Source organism: Heptranchias perlo, chromosome 17 (genome assembly GCF_035084215.1).
Source record: "Heptranchias perlo isolate sHepPer1 chromosome 17, sHepPer1.hap1, whole genome shotgun sequence".
Classification (NCBI taxonomy): Eukaryota; Metazoa; Chordata; class Chondrichthyes; order Hexanchiformes; family Hexanchidae; genus Heptranchias; species Heptranchias perlo.
In genome coordinates, this window is record NC_090341.1 from 2,155,000 (window position 1) to 2,170,723 (window position 15,724).

The window sequence follows — 15,724 nt, forward strand, 5'->3', positions numbered from 1 at the left end:
TACAGATAGTTTTTTTTCAGAAAGTGTCAACAACCGGGATTGAATTAGTACAGGGACTGTGATAGGATGCTTGGAATGAAGGCAGGTTTGTCACTGTCAATATTCCAATTTTAAAAAAAGCTAATAGAATGCTGGAATGTATAGCCAGGAGCGTGGCATACAAGTCGACACTGAGGGTTTACAATGTACCGGTTCAGATCCCACTTCGACACTGCACTGGAGAGGGTGCAGAGAGCAGGACGACAGATCCCCAGTGTAACTGGGATGAGCAATGAGGAAAGAAGCTTAAGCACGACAGTCTCAAACCTGATCTTGCCCTCGACTGACGTACACACACTCTTCACCACTCTCGCTGGAACATCAAGTCCAAATGTGGAGGCCCCACAGCCAAGATCAACTCACTCAGCAGCGGGCACAAAGTTCCACTTGAACATAGAATGTGTGGATATTAAGTCAGTGCGTTAGTGGAAGAATATAGTAAGCAGCATGCCACAGCTGTATCCAGGCAATCGCTGCCAATAACGGGTTAATCAAGGTCAGTCAGCATGGATTTCTTAAGGGAAGGTCGCGTCTGACTAACTTGATTGAATTTTTTCAGCAGGCAACAAGAAAAGTCGTTGAGGGTAATACGTTTGATGTAGTGTACATGGATTTTAGCAAGGCGTTTGACAAGGTCCCACATGGCAGACTGGTCAAAAAGTAAAAGTCCATGGGATCCAAGGGAAAATGGCTAAGTTGGATCCAAAATTGGCTCAGTGGTAGGAAGCAAAGGGTAATGGTTGATGGGTGCTCTTGCGACTGGAAGGCTGTTTCCAGTGGGGTCGCGCAAAGCTCAGTACCAGGTCCCTTGCTTTTTGTGGTATATATTAATGATTTGGACTTGAATGTGGGGGGCTCGATCAAAAAGTTTGCAGATGATACAAAAATTGGCCATGTGGTTGATAGTGAGGAGGAAAGCTGTAGACTGCAGGAAGATATCAATGGACTGGTCAGGTGGGCAGAAAAGTGGCAAATGGAGTTCAATCCAGAGAAGTGTGAGGTAATGCATTTGGGGAGAGCAAACAAGGCAAGGGAATACACAATAAATGGGAGGATACTGAGAGGTGTAGAGGAAGTGAGGGACCTTGGAGCGCATGTCCACAGATCCCTGAAGGTCACAGGACAGATAGATAAGGTGGTTAAAAAGGCATATGGAATCATAGAATCATAGAAGTTACAACATGGAAACAGGCCCTTCGGCCCAACATGTCCATGTCGCCCAGTTTATACCACTAAGCTAGTCCCAGTTGCCTGCACTTGGCCCATATCCCTCTATACCCATCTTACCCATATAACTGTCCAAATGCTTTTTAAAAGACAAAATTGTACCCGCCTCTACTACTGCCTCTGGCAGCTCGTTCCAGACACTCACCACCCTTTGAGTGAAAAAATTGCCCCTCTGGACCCTTTTGTATCTCTCCCCTCTCACCTTAAATCTATGCCCCCTCGTTATAGACTCCCCTACCTTTGGGAAAAGATTTTGACTATCGACCTTATCTATGCCCCTCATTATTTTATAGACTTCTATAAGATCACCCCTTAACCTCCTACTCTCCAGGGAAAAAAGTCCCAGTCTGTCTAACCTCTCCCTGTAAGTCAAACCATCAAGTCCCGGTAGCATCCTAGTAAATCTTTTCTGCACTCTTTCTAGTTTAATAATATCCTTTCTATAATAGGGTGACCAGAACTGTACACAGTACTCCAAGTGTGGCCTCACCAATGCCCTGTACAACTTCAACAAGACATCCCAACTCCTGTATTCAATGTTCTGACCAATGAAACCAAGCATGCCGAATGCCTTCTTCACCACCCTATCCACCTGTGACTCCACTTTCAAGGAGCTATGAATCTGTACTCCCAGATCTCTTTGTTCTATAACTCTCCCCAACGCCCTACCATTAACGGAGTAGGTCCTGGCCCGATTCGATCTACCAAAATGCATCACCTCACATTTATCTAAATTAAACTCCATCTGCCATTCATCGGCCCACTGGCCCAATTTATCAAGATCCCGTTGCAATACTAGATAACCTTCTTCACTGTCCACAATGCCACCAATCTTGGTGTCATCTGCAAACTTACTAACCATGCCTCCTAAATTCTCATCCAAATCATTAATATAAATAACAAATAACAGCGGACCCAGCACCGATCCCTGAGGCACACCGCTGGACACAGGCATCCAGTTTGAAAAACAACCCTCGACAACCACCCTCTGTCTTCTGTCGTCAATCCAATTTTGTATCCAATTGGTTACCTCACCTTGGATCCCGTGAGATTTAACCTTATGTAACAACCTACCATGGGGTACCTTGTCAAATGCTTTGCTGAAGTCCATGTAGACCACGTCTACTGCACAGCCCTCATCTATCTTCTTGGTTACCCCTTCAAAAAACTCAATCAAATTCGTGAGACATGATTTTCCTCTCACAAAACCATGCTGACTGTTCCTAATTAGTCCCTGCCTCTCCAAATGCCTGTAGATCCTGTCCCTCAGAATACCCTCTAACAACTTACCCACTACAGATGTCAGGCTCACTGGTCTGTAGTTCCCAGGCTTTTCCCTGCCGCCCTTCTTAAACAAAGGCACAACATTTGCTACCCTCCAATCTTCAGGCACCTCACCTGTAGCGGTGGATGATTCAAATATCTCTGCTAGGGGACCCGCAATTTCCTCCCTAACCTCCCATAACGTCCTGGGATACATTTCATCAGGTCCCGGAGATTTATCTACCTTGATGCGCGTTAAGACTTCCAGCACCTCCCTCTCTGTAATATGTACACTCCTCAAGACATCACTATTTATTTCCCCAAGTTCCCTAACATCCATGCCTTTATTAACTGAGGCACAGAATATAAGAGCAGTGAGGTTATGCTAGAATTGTATAAAACACTGGTTAGGCCACAGCTTGAGTACTGTGTACAGTTCTGGTCACCACATTACAGGAAAGATGTGATTGTACTAGAGAGGGTACAGAGGAGATTTACGAGGATGTTGCCAGGACTGGAGAATTTTAGCTACGAGAAAAGATTGGATAGGCTGGGGTTGTTTTCTGATGAACGAAGGAGGCTGAGGGGAGATTTAATTGAGGTGTATAAAATTATGATGGGACTAGATAGAGTGGATAAGAAGGACCTATTTCCCTTAGCAGAGGGGTCAGTTACCAGGGGGCATAGTTTTAAAGTAATTTGTAGAAAGATTAGAGGGGAATTGAGGAGAAATTTTGTCACCCAGAGGGTGGTGGGGGTCTGGAACTCACTGCCTGAAAGGGTGGTAGAGGCAGAAAACCTCAACTCATTTAAAAAGTACTTGGATGTGCACTTGAAGTGCTGTAACCTACAGGGCTACGGACCAAGTGCTGGAAAGTGGGATTAAGCTGGATGGCTCTTTTTCAGCTGGCACAGACACGATGGGCCTAATGGCCACCTTCTGTGCCGTAGCTTTCTATGAATAACGCATAACATAGCCCCGTGACTAAGCCCTTGTTTTACCATTGCTGTGCTAAAATCAATTATAAATAGATCCCTGCACCCAGATTCAGGAAAGAGTAACATTGTAAAAGCTGCACACCATCTCTGCTCCAGACATGGTCAAACGGCCTTTTCTCATCCCTGAATTTCCTCGTGCTCGTGTCTCATTCAGGAGGTGGAGTGGGATTAGAAGACATAGCATCATGGAGCACAGGAGGCCATTCGGTCCATCGTAACTTTGCCGGTTCTTTGAAAGAGCTATCCAATTAGTCCCACTCCCCTGCTCTATGTCCAAAGCCCTGCAAATATTTCCTTTTCAAGTCGATTCCCCTTTTGAAAGTTATTATTGAATCTGCTTCCACCGCCCTTTCAGGCAGTGCATTCCAGATCAGAACAACTTGCTGAATAAAATAAAAATGTCATCTCTCCTCTGGTTCTTTTGCCAATTATCTTAAATCTGTGTCCTCTGGTTACCGACCCTCCTGCCACTGGAAACAGTTTCTCCTTATTTACTCTCTCAAAACCCCTCATAATTTTGAGCATCTCCATTAAATCTCCCCTTAACCTTCTTTGCTCTGAGAGCAACCCCAGCTTCTCTACTCTCTCCACATAACTGAAGTCCTTCATCCCTGGTACCATTCCAGTAAATCTCCTCTGCACCCTCTCCAAAGCCTTCACATCCTTCCTAAAGTGTGGTACCCAGAATTGAACACAATACTCCAGCTGAGGCCTAACCAGTGTTTTATGAAGGTTTAGCATAACTCTATGCCTCTATTAATAAAGCCCAGGATCCTGCATACTTTTTTTTTTAATAACAGCCTTATACACAAGATGTCCCACTCTTATTTTTACTGGGATTTATTTATTATGCTGCAATAGGACAGCCTTATCAAGGGGGATTCGCCAAGGGTAAAACCATCACCTTCAGGCTTTGGAGCTTTCTCGTAAGAGGTTTCCTTCTCGCATCCCGAGTCCTCCTGTGATTCTGGTCGCAATTCTGAGAAACCAGAGTCGTAGCTGTGAATAGAATCCCTGCCTCTGCCTGGCAGGCTCGCCCCTTTTGAGACAGCAGAGGCCAGGAGGGGCTCGGAAACAGAGCTAGTTAAATGGGTGCGGTGCACGGGCCTGAAGTCTCTCTCCTGGACCTCAGATGCCGAGGGCATCTTTCCGTCTCCAGTCTCCGAGCTGGAAGCGTTTCCGGGCGTGGGTTGCACACTGTCCATCTTGGAAGGGGGCTGTTCTGGTGTGATTCGACCTGGCTGGAACGGGGGCTGGAACACGTTGACTGAATACCTGTCGCAGAATACATTACAAGAGTATTAACCTCAACACGTCCAAACGCACGGTTCTACCACATAATCAAACACAGTATAGAATCATGCAGCACAGAAGGAGACCATTCAGCTCATCAGGCCTGTGCCGGCTCTTTGAAAGAGCTATCCAATTAGTCTGATTCCCCTGCTCTTTCCCCATAGCCCTGCAATTTTTTCCCATCAAGTATTTAACCAATTTCCTTTTGAAAGTTACTATTGAATCTGCTTCCACCGCCCTTTCAGGCAGCGCATTCCAGATCAGAACAACTCGCTGCGTAAAAAAATTCTCATTATTTCACCTCTGATTCTTTTGCCAATTTCCGTAAATCTGTGTCCTCTGGTTACTGACCCTTCTGCCACTGGAAACAGTTTTTCCTTATTTACTCTATCAAAAATCTTCATAATTTTGAACACCTCTATCAAATCTCCCCTTAACCTTCTCTGCACTAAGGAGAACCACCCAAGCTTCTCTAATCTCCATTCTAGTAAATCTCCTCTGCACCCTCTCTAAGGCCTTGACATCCTTCCTAAAGTGTGGTACCCAGAATTGAACACAATACTCCAGCTGAGGCCTAACCAGTGATTTATAAAGGTTTAGCATAACTTCCTTGCTTTTGTACTCTGTGCCTCAATTAACAAATGTAAACAATTTTACAACACCAAGTTATAGTCCAGCAATTTTATTTTAAATTCACAAGCTTTCGGAGATTTTCTCCTTCCTCAGGCAAATGTTTCAAGATCTCCTTGAAGCCTACGCATTTATACATATTGAACAATACATGGTGTTTACAGACTGCCCCTGCAACTGCCCGTTGCCAAGGCAATCACCGTGTTCAGACAGAGAGGTGTTACCTGCAGAACCTCCGAATACACATTCAACAAAAAAACAAACAGGGAAAAAAAACAGAGAAAAAAAACACAGAGAGAGGCAGAAACATCCGGAAGGCAGAGAGAGCCAGCAAATGACCCATTATATTAAAAACAGATAACATTTGTTCGCTGGTGGGGTAACGTGTAGCGTGACATGAACCCAAGATCCCGGTTGAGGCCGTCCTCATGGGTGCGGAACTTGGCTATCAATTTCTGCTCGACGATTTTGCGTTGTCGTGTGTCTCGAAGGCCGCCTTGGAGTACGCTTACCCGAAGGTCGGTGGATGAATGTCCATGACTGCTGAAGTGTTCCCCGACTGGGAGGGAACCCTCCTGTTTGGCGATTGTTGCGCGGTGTCCGTTCATCCGTTGTCGCAGCGTCTGCATGGTCTCGCCAATGTACCATGCTCTGGGGCATCCTTTCCTGCAACGTATGAGGTAGACAACGTTGGCTGAGTCACAGGAGTATGAACCATGCACCTGGTGGGTGGTGTCATCTCGTGTGATGGTGGTATCTGTGTCGATGATCTGGCATGTCTTGCAGAGGTTACCGTGGCAGGGTTGTGTGGCGTCGTGGACGCTGTTCTCTTGAAAGCTAGGTAGTTTGCTGCGAACGATGGTCTGTTTGAGGTTGGGTGGCTGTTTAAAGGCGAGTAGTGGAGGTGTGGGGATGGCCATAGCGAGGTGTTTGTCCTCATTGATGACATGTTGAAGGCTGCGGAGAACATGGCGTAGTTTCTCCGCTCCGGGGAAGTACTGGACGACAAAGGGTACTCTGTTGGTTGCGTCCCGTGTTAGTCTCCTGAGGAGGTCTATGCGATTTTTTGCTGTGGCCCGTCGGAACTGTCGATCGATGAGTCGAGCGTCATATCCCGTTCTTACTAGGGCGTCTTTCAGCGTCTGTAGGTGTCCATCGCGTTCCTCCTCGTCTGAGCAGACCCTGTGTATTCGCAGGGCCTGTCCATAGGGGATGGCCTCTTTGACGTGGTTAGGGTGGAAGCTGGAAAAGTGGAGCATCGTGAGGTTGTCCGTGGGCTTGCGGTAGAGTGAGGTGCTGAGGTGCCCGTCTTTGATGGAGATTCGTGTGTCCAAGAAAGAAACTGATTCTGAGGAGTAGTCCATGGTGAGCTTGATGGTGGGATGGAACTTGTTGATGTTATCGTGTAGTCTCTTTAGTGATTCCTTGCCGTGGGTCCATAGAAAGAAAATGTCGTCGATGTATCTGGTGTATAGTGTTGGTTGGAGGTCTTGTGCAGTGAAGAAGTCCTGCTCGAACTTGTGCATGAAAATGTTGGCGTATTGGGGTGCGAATTTGGTCCCCATGGCTGTTCCGTGTGTTTGGGTAAAGAACTGGTTATCGAAGGTGAAGACATTGTGATCCAGGATGAAGCGGATGAGTTGTAGGATGGCTTCCGGAGATTGGCTGTTGTTGGTGTTGAGTATTGATGCTGTCGCAGCGATGCCGTCATCGTGGGGGATACTGGTGTATAGTGCCGAGACGTCCATCGTGGTGAGAAGTGTTCCTGGTTCAACTGGTCCGTGGGTACTGAGTTTTTGTAGGAAGTCTGTAGTGTCACGACAGAAGCTGGGGGTTCCCTGTACGATGGGTTTCAGGATGCCCTCGATGTATCCAGAGAGGTTCTCACACAGGGTTCCGTTGCCTGATACGATGGGACGTCCGGGTGTGTTGGCTTTGTGTATCTTTGGGAGGCAGTAGAAGTCTCCCACGCGGGGATTACGTGGGATGAGAATGCGTAGGATGCTTTGAAGGTCTGGATCGAAGGTCTTGATCAGTTTGTTGAGCTGGTGGGTGTGTTCTTTGGTCGGATCTGCGGGTAACCGTCTGTAGTGTTCCTGGTTGTCCAGTTGTCGGTATGCTTCTCTGCAATAGTCTGTTCTGTTCTGTATGACTATGGCTCCTCCTTTGTCCGCTGGTTTGATGACGATGTTGCGGTTGGTCTTGAGAGCGTTGATGGCGTTGCGTTGTGCTCGGGTGACATTCTGGACTGTCTTCTGAGTGCGGCTGATGAATCTGGCATTGACGCATTTCCTGACAGCTTGAGCATACATGTCCAGCTGAGGGCAGCGACCCTCCGGAGGAGTCCAGTTTGACTCTTTCCTCTTCGGTTGCTGTACCGCGGATCCCTCTGTCTGCTGTTCCGGATCGTCGATTGTCTCATTGGGTTCGCTGCTGAAATCTTGGGGTTTGTGGTAGAATTCCCGGAGCCTCATTCTCCTGATGAATTCCTCTGTGTCCGCCGCGAGACTAGTGGGGTCCATTTTGGTAGTGGGGCAGAAATTGAGCCCTCGGCTGAGAACTTCGATTTCGTCTGGTTGAAGGGTGTGGTCGGATAAATTGACAATAGACTTCCCTGTGGTTGCAACCGTGGTACCAGGGGAAGCTTGGTCGTTGCTGGTGGTGATGCCGAGTTTCTCAAGCTTCCTGCTCTTGGTTTTCATGTAGGCAGCGTAGTTCCGTTGCCTCGTCTGTTTGGCGGTATAACGTAGCTGGTCTGCTGTGTCCTGAGTACAGGTTGAGAGTATGGACTCTATCTTGGTTTCGAGGTTGTGGCGTCTGCTGTAGAGTTGGTGTATGAGATGGTTGCGGAGTGTGCGAGAGGTACGGCGGCAGAGTCTCTCAGCGTAATCCGAGTTGTATGTGGACTTGAGTGGGTTCGTGATCTGGAGTCCTTTCGGGATCTTGTCTGCTTTCTTGCAGCTCTGTAAAAACTTGATGTCTGTGTCTAAATGCGCGATCTTCTTGGATATCCTTTCCACTGTGAGCCGGCAGTTTGTGGTGTCGATGGTAGTCATGATGTGGAGATGCCGGTGATGGACTGGGGTTGACAATTGTAAACAATTTTACAACACCAAGTTATAGTCCAGCAATTTTATTTTAAATTCACAAGCTTTCGGAGATTTTCTCCTTCCTCAGGCAAATGTTTCAAGATCTCCTTGAAGCCTACGCATTTATACATATTGAACAATACATGGTGTTTACAGACTGCCCCTGCAACTGCCCGTTGCCAAGGCAATCACCGTGTTCAGACAGAGAGGTGTTACCTGCAGAACCTCCGAATACACATTCAACAAAAAAACAAACAGGGAAAAAAAACAGAGAAAAAAAAACACAGAGAGAGGCAGAAACATCCGGAAGGCAGAGAGAGCCAGCAAATGACCCATTATATTAAAAACAGATAACATTTGTTCGCTGGTGGGGTAACGTGTAGCGTGACATGAACCCAAGATCCCGGTTGAGGCCGTCCTCATGGGTGCGGAACTTGGCTATCAATTTCTGCTCGACGATTTTGCGTTGTCGTGTGTCTCGAAGGCCGCCTTGGAGTACGCTTACCCGAAGGTCGGTGGATGAATGTCCATGACTGCTGAAGTGTTCCCCGACTGGGAGGGAACCCTCCTGTTTGGCGATTGTTGCGCGGTGTCCGTTCATCCGTTGTCGCAGCGTCTGCATGGTCTCGCCAATGTACCATGCTCTGGGGCATCCTTTCCTGCAACGTATGAGGTAGACAACGTTGGCTGAGTCACAGGAGTATGAACCATGCACCTGGTGGGTGGTGTCATCTCGTGTGATGGTGGTATCTGTGTCGATGATCTGGCATGTCTTGCAGAGGTTACCGTGGCAGGGTTGTGTGGCGTCGTGGACGCTGTTCTCTTGAAAGCTAGGTAGTTTGCTGCGAACGATGGTCTGTTTGAGGTTGGGTGGCTGTTTAAAGGCGAGTAGTGGAGGTGTGGGGATGGCCATAGCGAGGTGTTTGTCCTCATTGATGACATGTTGAAGGCTGCGGAGAACATGGCGTAGTTTCTCCGCTCCGGGGAAGTACTGGACGACAAAGGGTACTGCCTCCCAAAGATACACAAAGCCAACACACCCGGACGTCCCATCGTATCAGGCAACGGAACCCTGTGTGAGAACCTCTCTGGATACATCGAGGGCATCCTGAAACCCATCGTACAGGGAACCCCCAGCTTCTGTCGTGACACTACAGACTTCCTACAAAAACTCAGTACCCACGGACCAGTTGAACCAGGAACACTTCTCACCACGATGGACGTCTCGGCACTATACACCAGTATCCCCCACGATGACGGCATCGCTGCGACAGCATCAATACTCAACACCAACAACAGCCAATCTCCGGAAGCCATCCTACAACTCATCCGCTTCATCCTGGATCACAATGTCTTCACCTTCGATAACCAGTTCTTTACCCAAACACACGGAACAGCCATGGGGACCAAATTCGCACCCCAATACGCCAACATTTTCATGCACAAGTTCGAGCAGGACTTCTTCACTGCACAAGACCTCCAACCAACACTATACACCAGATACATCGACGACATTTTCTTTCTATGGACCCACGGCAAGGAATCACTAAAGAGACTACACGATAACATCAACAAGTTCCATCCCACCATCAAGCTCACCATGGACTACTCCTCAGAATCAGTTTCTTTCTTGGACACACGAATCTCCATCAAAGACGGGCACCTCAGCACCTCACTCTACCGCAAGCCCACGGACAACCTCACGATGCTCCACTTTTCCAGCTTCCACCCTAACCACGTCAAAGAGGCCATCCCCTATGGACAGGCCCTGCGAATACACAGGGTCTGCTCAGACGAGGAGGAACGCGATGGACACCTACAGACGCTGAAAGACGCCCTAGTAAGAACGGGATATGACGCTCGACTCATCGATCGACAGTTCCGACGGGCCACAGCAAAAAATCGCATAGACCTCCTCAGGAGACTAACACGGGACGCAACCAACAGAGTACCCTTTGTCGTCCAGTACTTCCCCGGAGCGGAGAAACTACGCCATGTTCTCCGCAGCCTTCAACATGTCATCAATGAGGACAAACACCTCGCTATGGCCATCCCCACACCTCCACTACTCGCCTTTAAACAGCCACCCAACCTCAAACAGACCATCGTTCGCAGCAAACTACCTAGCTTTCAAGAGAACAGCGTCCACGACGCCACACAACCCTGCCACGGTAACCTCTGCAAGACATGCCAGATCATCGACACAGATACCACCATCACACGAGATGACACCACCCACCAGGTGCATGGTTCATACTCCTGTGACTCAGCCAACGTTGTCTACCTCATACGTTGCAGGAAAGGATGCCCCAGAGCATGGTACATTGGCGAGACCATGCAGACGCTGCGACAACGGATGAACGGACACCGCGCAACAATCGCCAAACAGGAGGGTTCCCTCCCAGTCGGGGAACACTTCAGCAGTCATGGACATTCATCCACCGACCTTCGGGTAAGCGTACTCCAAGGCGGCCTTCGAGACACACGACAACGCAAAATCGTCGAGCAGAAATTGATAGCCAAGTTCCGCACCCATGAGGACGGCCTCAACCGGGATCTTGGGTTCATGTCACGCTACACGTTACCCCACCAGCGAACAAATGTTATCTGTTTTTAATATAATGGGTCATTTGCTGGCTCTCTCTGCCTTCCGGATGTTTCTGCCTCTCTGTGTTTTTTTTTCTCTGTTTTTTTTCCCTGTTTGTTTTTTTGTTGAATGTGTATTCGGAGGTTCTGCAGGTAACACCTCTCTGTCTGAACACGGTGATTGCCTTGGCAACGGGCAGTTGCAGGGGCAGTCTGTAAACACCATGTATTGTTCAATATGTATAAATGCGTAGGCTTCAAGGAGATCTTGAAACATTTGCCTGAGGAAGGAGAAAATCTCCGAAAGCTTGTGAATTTAAAATAAAATTGCTGGACTATAACTTGGTGTTGTAAAATTGTTTACAATTGTCAACCCCAGTCCATCACCGGCATCTCCACATCAATTAACAAAGCCCAGGATCCCGTTTTTTTTTTTTTTTTTTAAGAACAGCCTTCTCAACTTGTCCGGCCACCTTCAAAGATTTGTGTACATATACCCCCGGGTCTCTCAGTTCCTGCGCTCCCTTTAAAATTGTACCATTTAGTTTAAATCTCCTTGTGCGTCAGAGGAGCAGGCTGGATTTAGTTCAGTTCCTTCCCTTGCACCCAGTCTGGTTCGTGTAGAGGGTGAAGGTCAGCAGGGATCTTCAATCCTAGTCTGTGCTTCCTCCCTCTGTTCCACCACTGGTGACACCTACACCCCCACCCCCCAACTCCGGAATTCTCTTCTCAATCTCCTCTGCCTTCTTGTATCCTAGGGTTCTAAAATAGGTGGCTGCAGAGATAGTGGATGCATTGGATGTGATCTTCCAAAATTCCCTAAATTCCAGAACAGTCTCAGTGGATTGGAAGGTAGCAAATGTAACCCTGTCATTCAAGAAAGGAGGGAACGACAGGCCAGTTACCTTGACATCAGGAGTCGGGAAAATGCTGGAATCCATTATTAAGGACATGGTAACAAGGTCACTTAGAAAATCCTAATATGATTAGGCAGGGTCTAATTAGGTATTATGAAGGGGAAATCGGGTTTGACAAATCTATTAGAGTTTTTTGAGGATGTAACTAGCAGGGTAGATAAAGGGGAACCAGTGGATGTCGTATATTTGGATTTTCAAAAGACATTCGATAAAGTGCCACATAAAAGGTTGTTACACAAGATCAAGGCTCATGGGGTTGGGGGTAATGTATTAGCATGGATAGAGGATTGGTTAATGGACAGAAAACATAGTAGGAATAAACAGGTCATTCTCAGGTTGTCAGGCTGTAACTAGTGGGGTGCCGCAAGGATCAGTGCTTGGGCCTCAGCTATTTACAATCTACATTAGTGTCTTAGATGAAGGGACCGAGTGTAATGTATCCAAGTTTGCTGATGATACAAAGCCAGGTGGGAAAGTAAGCTGTGAGGAGGACACAAAGAGTCTACAAAGGGATATAGACAGGTTAAGTGAGTGGGCAAGAAGGTGGCAGATGGAGTATAATGTGGAGAAATGTGATGTTATTCACTTTGGTAGGAAGAACAGAAAAACAGAATTTTTTTAAATGAGAAACTATTAAATGTTGGTGTTCAGAGGGATTTGGGTGTCCTTGCACACGAAACACAGTTAACATGCAAGCAATTAGGAAGGCAAATGGTATATTGGCCTTTATTGCAAGGGGGTTGGAGTACAAGAGTAAGGAAGTCTTACTACAATTGTACAGGGCTTTGGTGAGACCGCACCTGGAGTACTGTGTACAGTTTTGGTCTCCTTATCTAAGGAAGGATATACTTGCCTTAGAGGCGGTGCAACGAAGGTTCACTAGATTGATTCCTGGGATGAGAGGGTTGTCCTATGAGGAGAGATCGAGTGGAATTGGCCTATAGTCTCTGGAGTTTAGAAGAATGAGAGGTGATCTAATTGAAACATAAAAGATTCTGAGGGGGCTTGACAGGGTAGATGCTGAGAGGCTGTTTCTCCTGGCTGGCAAGTCTAGAACTAGAGGGCATAGTCTCAGATAAGGGGTCGGCCATTTAGGACTGAGATGAGTAGGAATTTCTTCACTCAAGAGGGCTGTGAATCTTTGGAATTCTCTACCCCAGAGGGCAGACGACCTCAGTCGTCGAGTATATTCAAGGCTGAGATTGATAGATTTTTGGACTCTAGGGGAGTGAAGAGATATGGGGATCATGCTGGAAAGTGGAGTTTTTTTGAATGGTGGAGCAGGCTCAAGGGGACGTCTGGCCTAATTCTGCTCCTATTTCTTATGTTCTTCCTAACTTCAAATGGTCCTCATTTTCAACCACCTCCCCTGCTCTAAAAGGACTTGGGAGTTTCACATCTTAAACCCATGAATGCCAATAGGTGACTTCACGTTACAGGAATTAACCGACGGGTTTATTGAAAGCCACTGGGGTGAAGTGTCAGAACGCACGTGAGCAATAACTTCAGACAGTGCACACACAGATCGGGGAGAGTGGAGCGAGTAACTCCTACTGATTGCATATAGTCCCTGGCTGCAGCCTGGCACATTGACATTGGTGTATCATCTCAGCAAAACCTAAAGGGGCGAGGGCTTCTTTTGTTAATGACAGAAAGAGCTAAAGAAAATTTTCTTTTACAATAGTACCTACAGCTTGCCTTTCACCAGTCGTGACAAACGCTAAATTCAATTTGCAAGCAGGAAACAAATTACATTGAGATTTCTGCATTCCCAACTGCTTTACAAACTCCAGCACATGCAAAAAAAATCAGAAGTATGTGTACAATTACTCACAAGAGTTACATTTTTTATAAATATCTAAGTTAACCTTGGTCTTCCTCCCCTCCCTCCCCTGAAGACACTGATTGTTGCTGGGATACCAGCTATCCTGCGATACCTCATCCTCATGGCCATTCTTCACAAAAGCCGAGATAATTAGACTGGCTCAGTGGTGTCACTCTCGCCTCTGAGTCAGGAAGTTGTTTGTGGTTTTCAGGTTCATTTCAGGACTTGAGCACACAATCTGGGCTGACAATTCAGTGCACTACTGGGGGGAGTGCTGCATTGTCAGAGGTGCCAAGATATTAAAGCGAGGCCCGGTCTCCCAGCTCAGGGGCTTGTGAAGTATCTCTAGCAGCACCAAGGAGTTCTGACAGTGTCCTGGCCAAAAAAAACAAATCCTTCTCAGCCAACATAATCATTTCACTGGTCCATTTATTTCATTTGCTACTTCTGGGACCTTGCTGTGTGTTAATGGCCATCACATTTGCTACTTAGCAACAGTGACTACACTTCAAAAGTAATTAACTGGTTCTGAAGCAATGAAAATCTGAGACGGTGCTTTCTATCGAGTTAGTGAGTGGAGGCAGGATATTCAACCCTTTTACAGCAGATCCGATTCTGTCCTCATTCGATACCCACAAGCACTCATTAGCGAGACGTCACTGGGTCGTGACCAGGAACACAAACCCCACGCTGACATTTTCCCCCCCTGACTAGCCCAGTAACACCAAGTCCAACTGTAGCACCCTCAGCCACAACTGCAATCAGCTAACTCAGCACAGGACTCACACAGTTCCTGCGGCATTAAAAATTCATGCGACATAAAAGTCCACGCGTTGGTGGAACAATGCGATCACCAGCCCACCACATGACTGCGGGTCAAAGCAAAAAACACATCCCAGTGACTGAAGCCTTCTTTTAATATCACTCAGCTGAATGATTCATAAAAGCCCTGAGCAATGCTGAGATAATGCAAAAAGCATGCGAGAGTGTTGCAACATTTGATTCCCGAGTCAGTGGGAGTAGGGGGCAGCTGTTACTGTGAGCCAGTGTCATGCTAATCTATACATTCCCTATGTGCTTATGTTTTATTTTATTATTGAGTACCTTGAATACCCTTCCAGGAGCTGCGTCAGCCTGGAGTAAGTCAGCCGGGACTCAGGAATGCTGATTATGAAGGGGCAACCGATGTTTTCTGGCCTGCACTGGTTTTTATGATCCGACCAATGGCTCATTTGACAAGTCCTGGAGGTTTAGAGAGAGAAAGAAAAAGGAAGTTACTCCGACAGGCTTTTAAAGCTCGGGTTCGACGTCACCAAGTGACCAATTCTCCGCTTGCCTCGTCACCTCTGCTTTATGGGCCTTGACCCTTCAATTTAGGTCAAAAAATTCTATCACGACATTATGAAGAGTCTTCCCTTCATGGCCCCTGCTTTAGTTGGGAGACTGATGGTGGGTTTTCTCACGTGGCAATTTGGCTCAGTTGGTTTCACTCTTGCTTCAAACCAGAAGGCGGTCAGTGGGCGTACAGTAGTGTAGTGATTATGTTACTAGACTAGTAATGAAAAGGCCTGGACTAATAATCCAGTGAACACAAATTCAAATCCCACCAGTTTGAGAATTTAAATTTAGTTTGTTTTTTAAAAAAAAATCTGGAAATAACTTTCCAAAGGGAATTGGATATATACTTGAAAAGGAAAAATTATGTATCTAACCTGTGCTGTACCTGCCCTGGGAGTGTTTGATGGGACAGTGTAGAGGGAACTTTTCTCTGTATCTAACCCGTGCTGTACCTGCCCTGGGAGTGTTTGATGGGACAGTGTAGAGGGAGCTTTACTCTGTATCTAACCCGTGCTGCA

General features: G+C 47.0%; 1 protein-coding gene across 6 annotated transcripts in view; it reads right to left on the reverse strand.

Moving 5' to 3' along the window:
- usp19 (ubiquitin specific peptidase 19) overlaps positions 1-15,724 on the reverse strand; it is a 130,256-nt gene that overhangs the window by 35,534 nt on the left and 78,998 nt on the right. For all 6 annotated transcript variants that reach the window (XM_067998341.1, XM_067998340.1, XM_067998339.1 and 3 more), the window contains 2 exons: positions 14,973-15,110; positions 4,433-4,803 (listed from right to left, as the gene is read on the reverse strand). In XM_067998341.1, the coding sequence (XP_067854442.1) occupies positions 4,433-4,803; positions 14,973-15,110 (509 nt within the window). The remainder of the gene's footprint in view (positions 1-4,432; positions 4,804-14,972; positions 15,111-15,724) is intronic.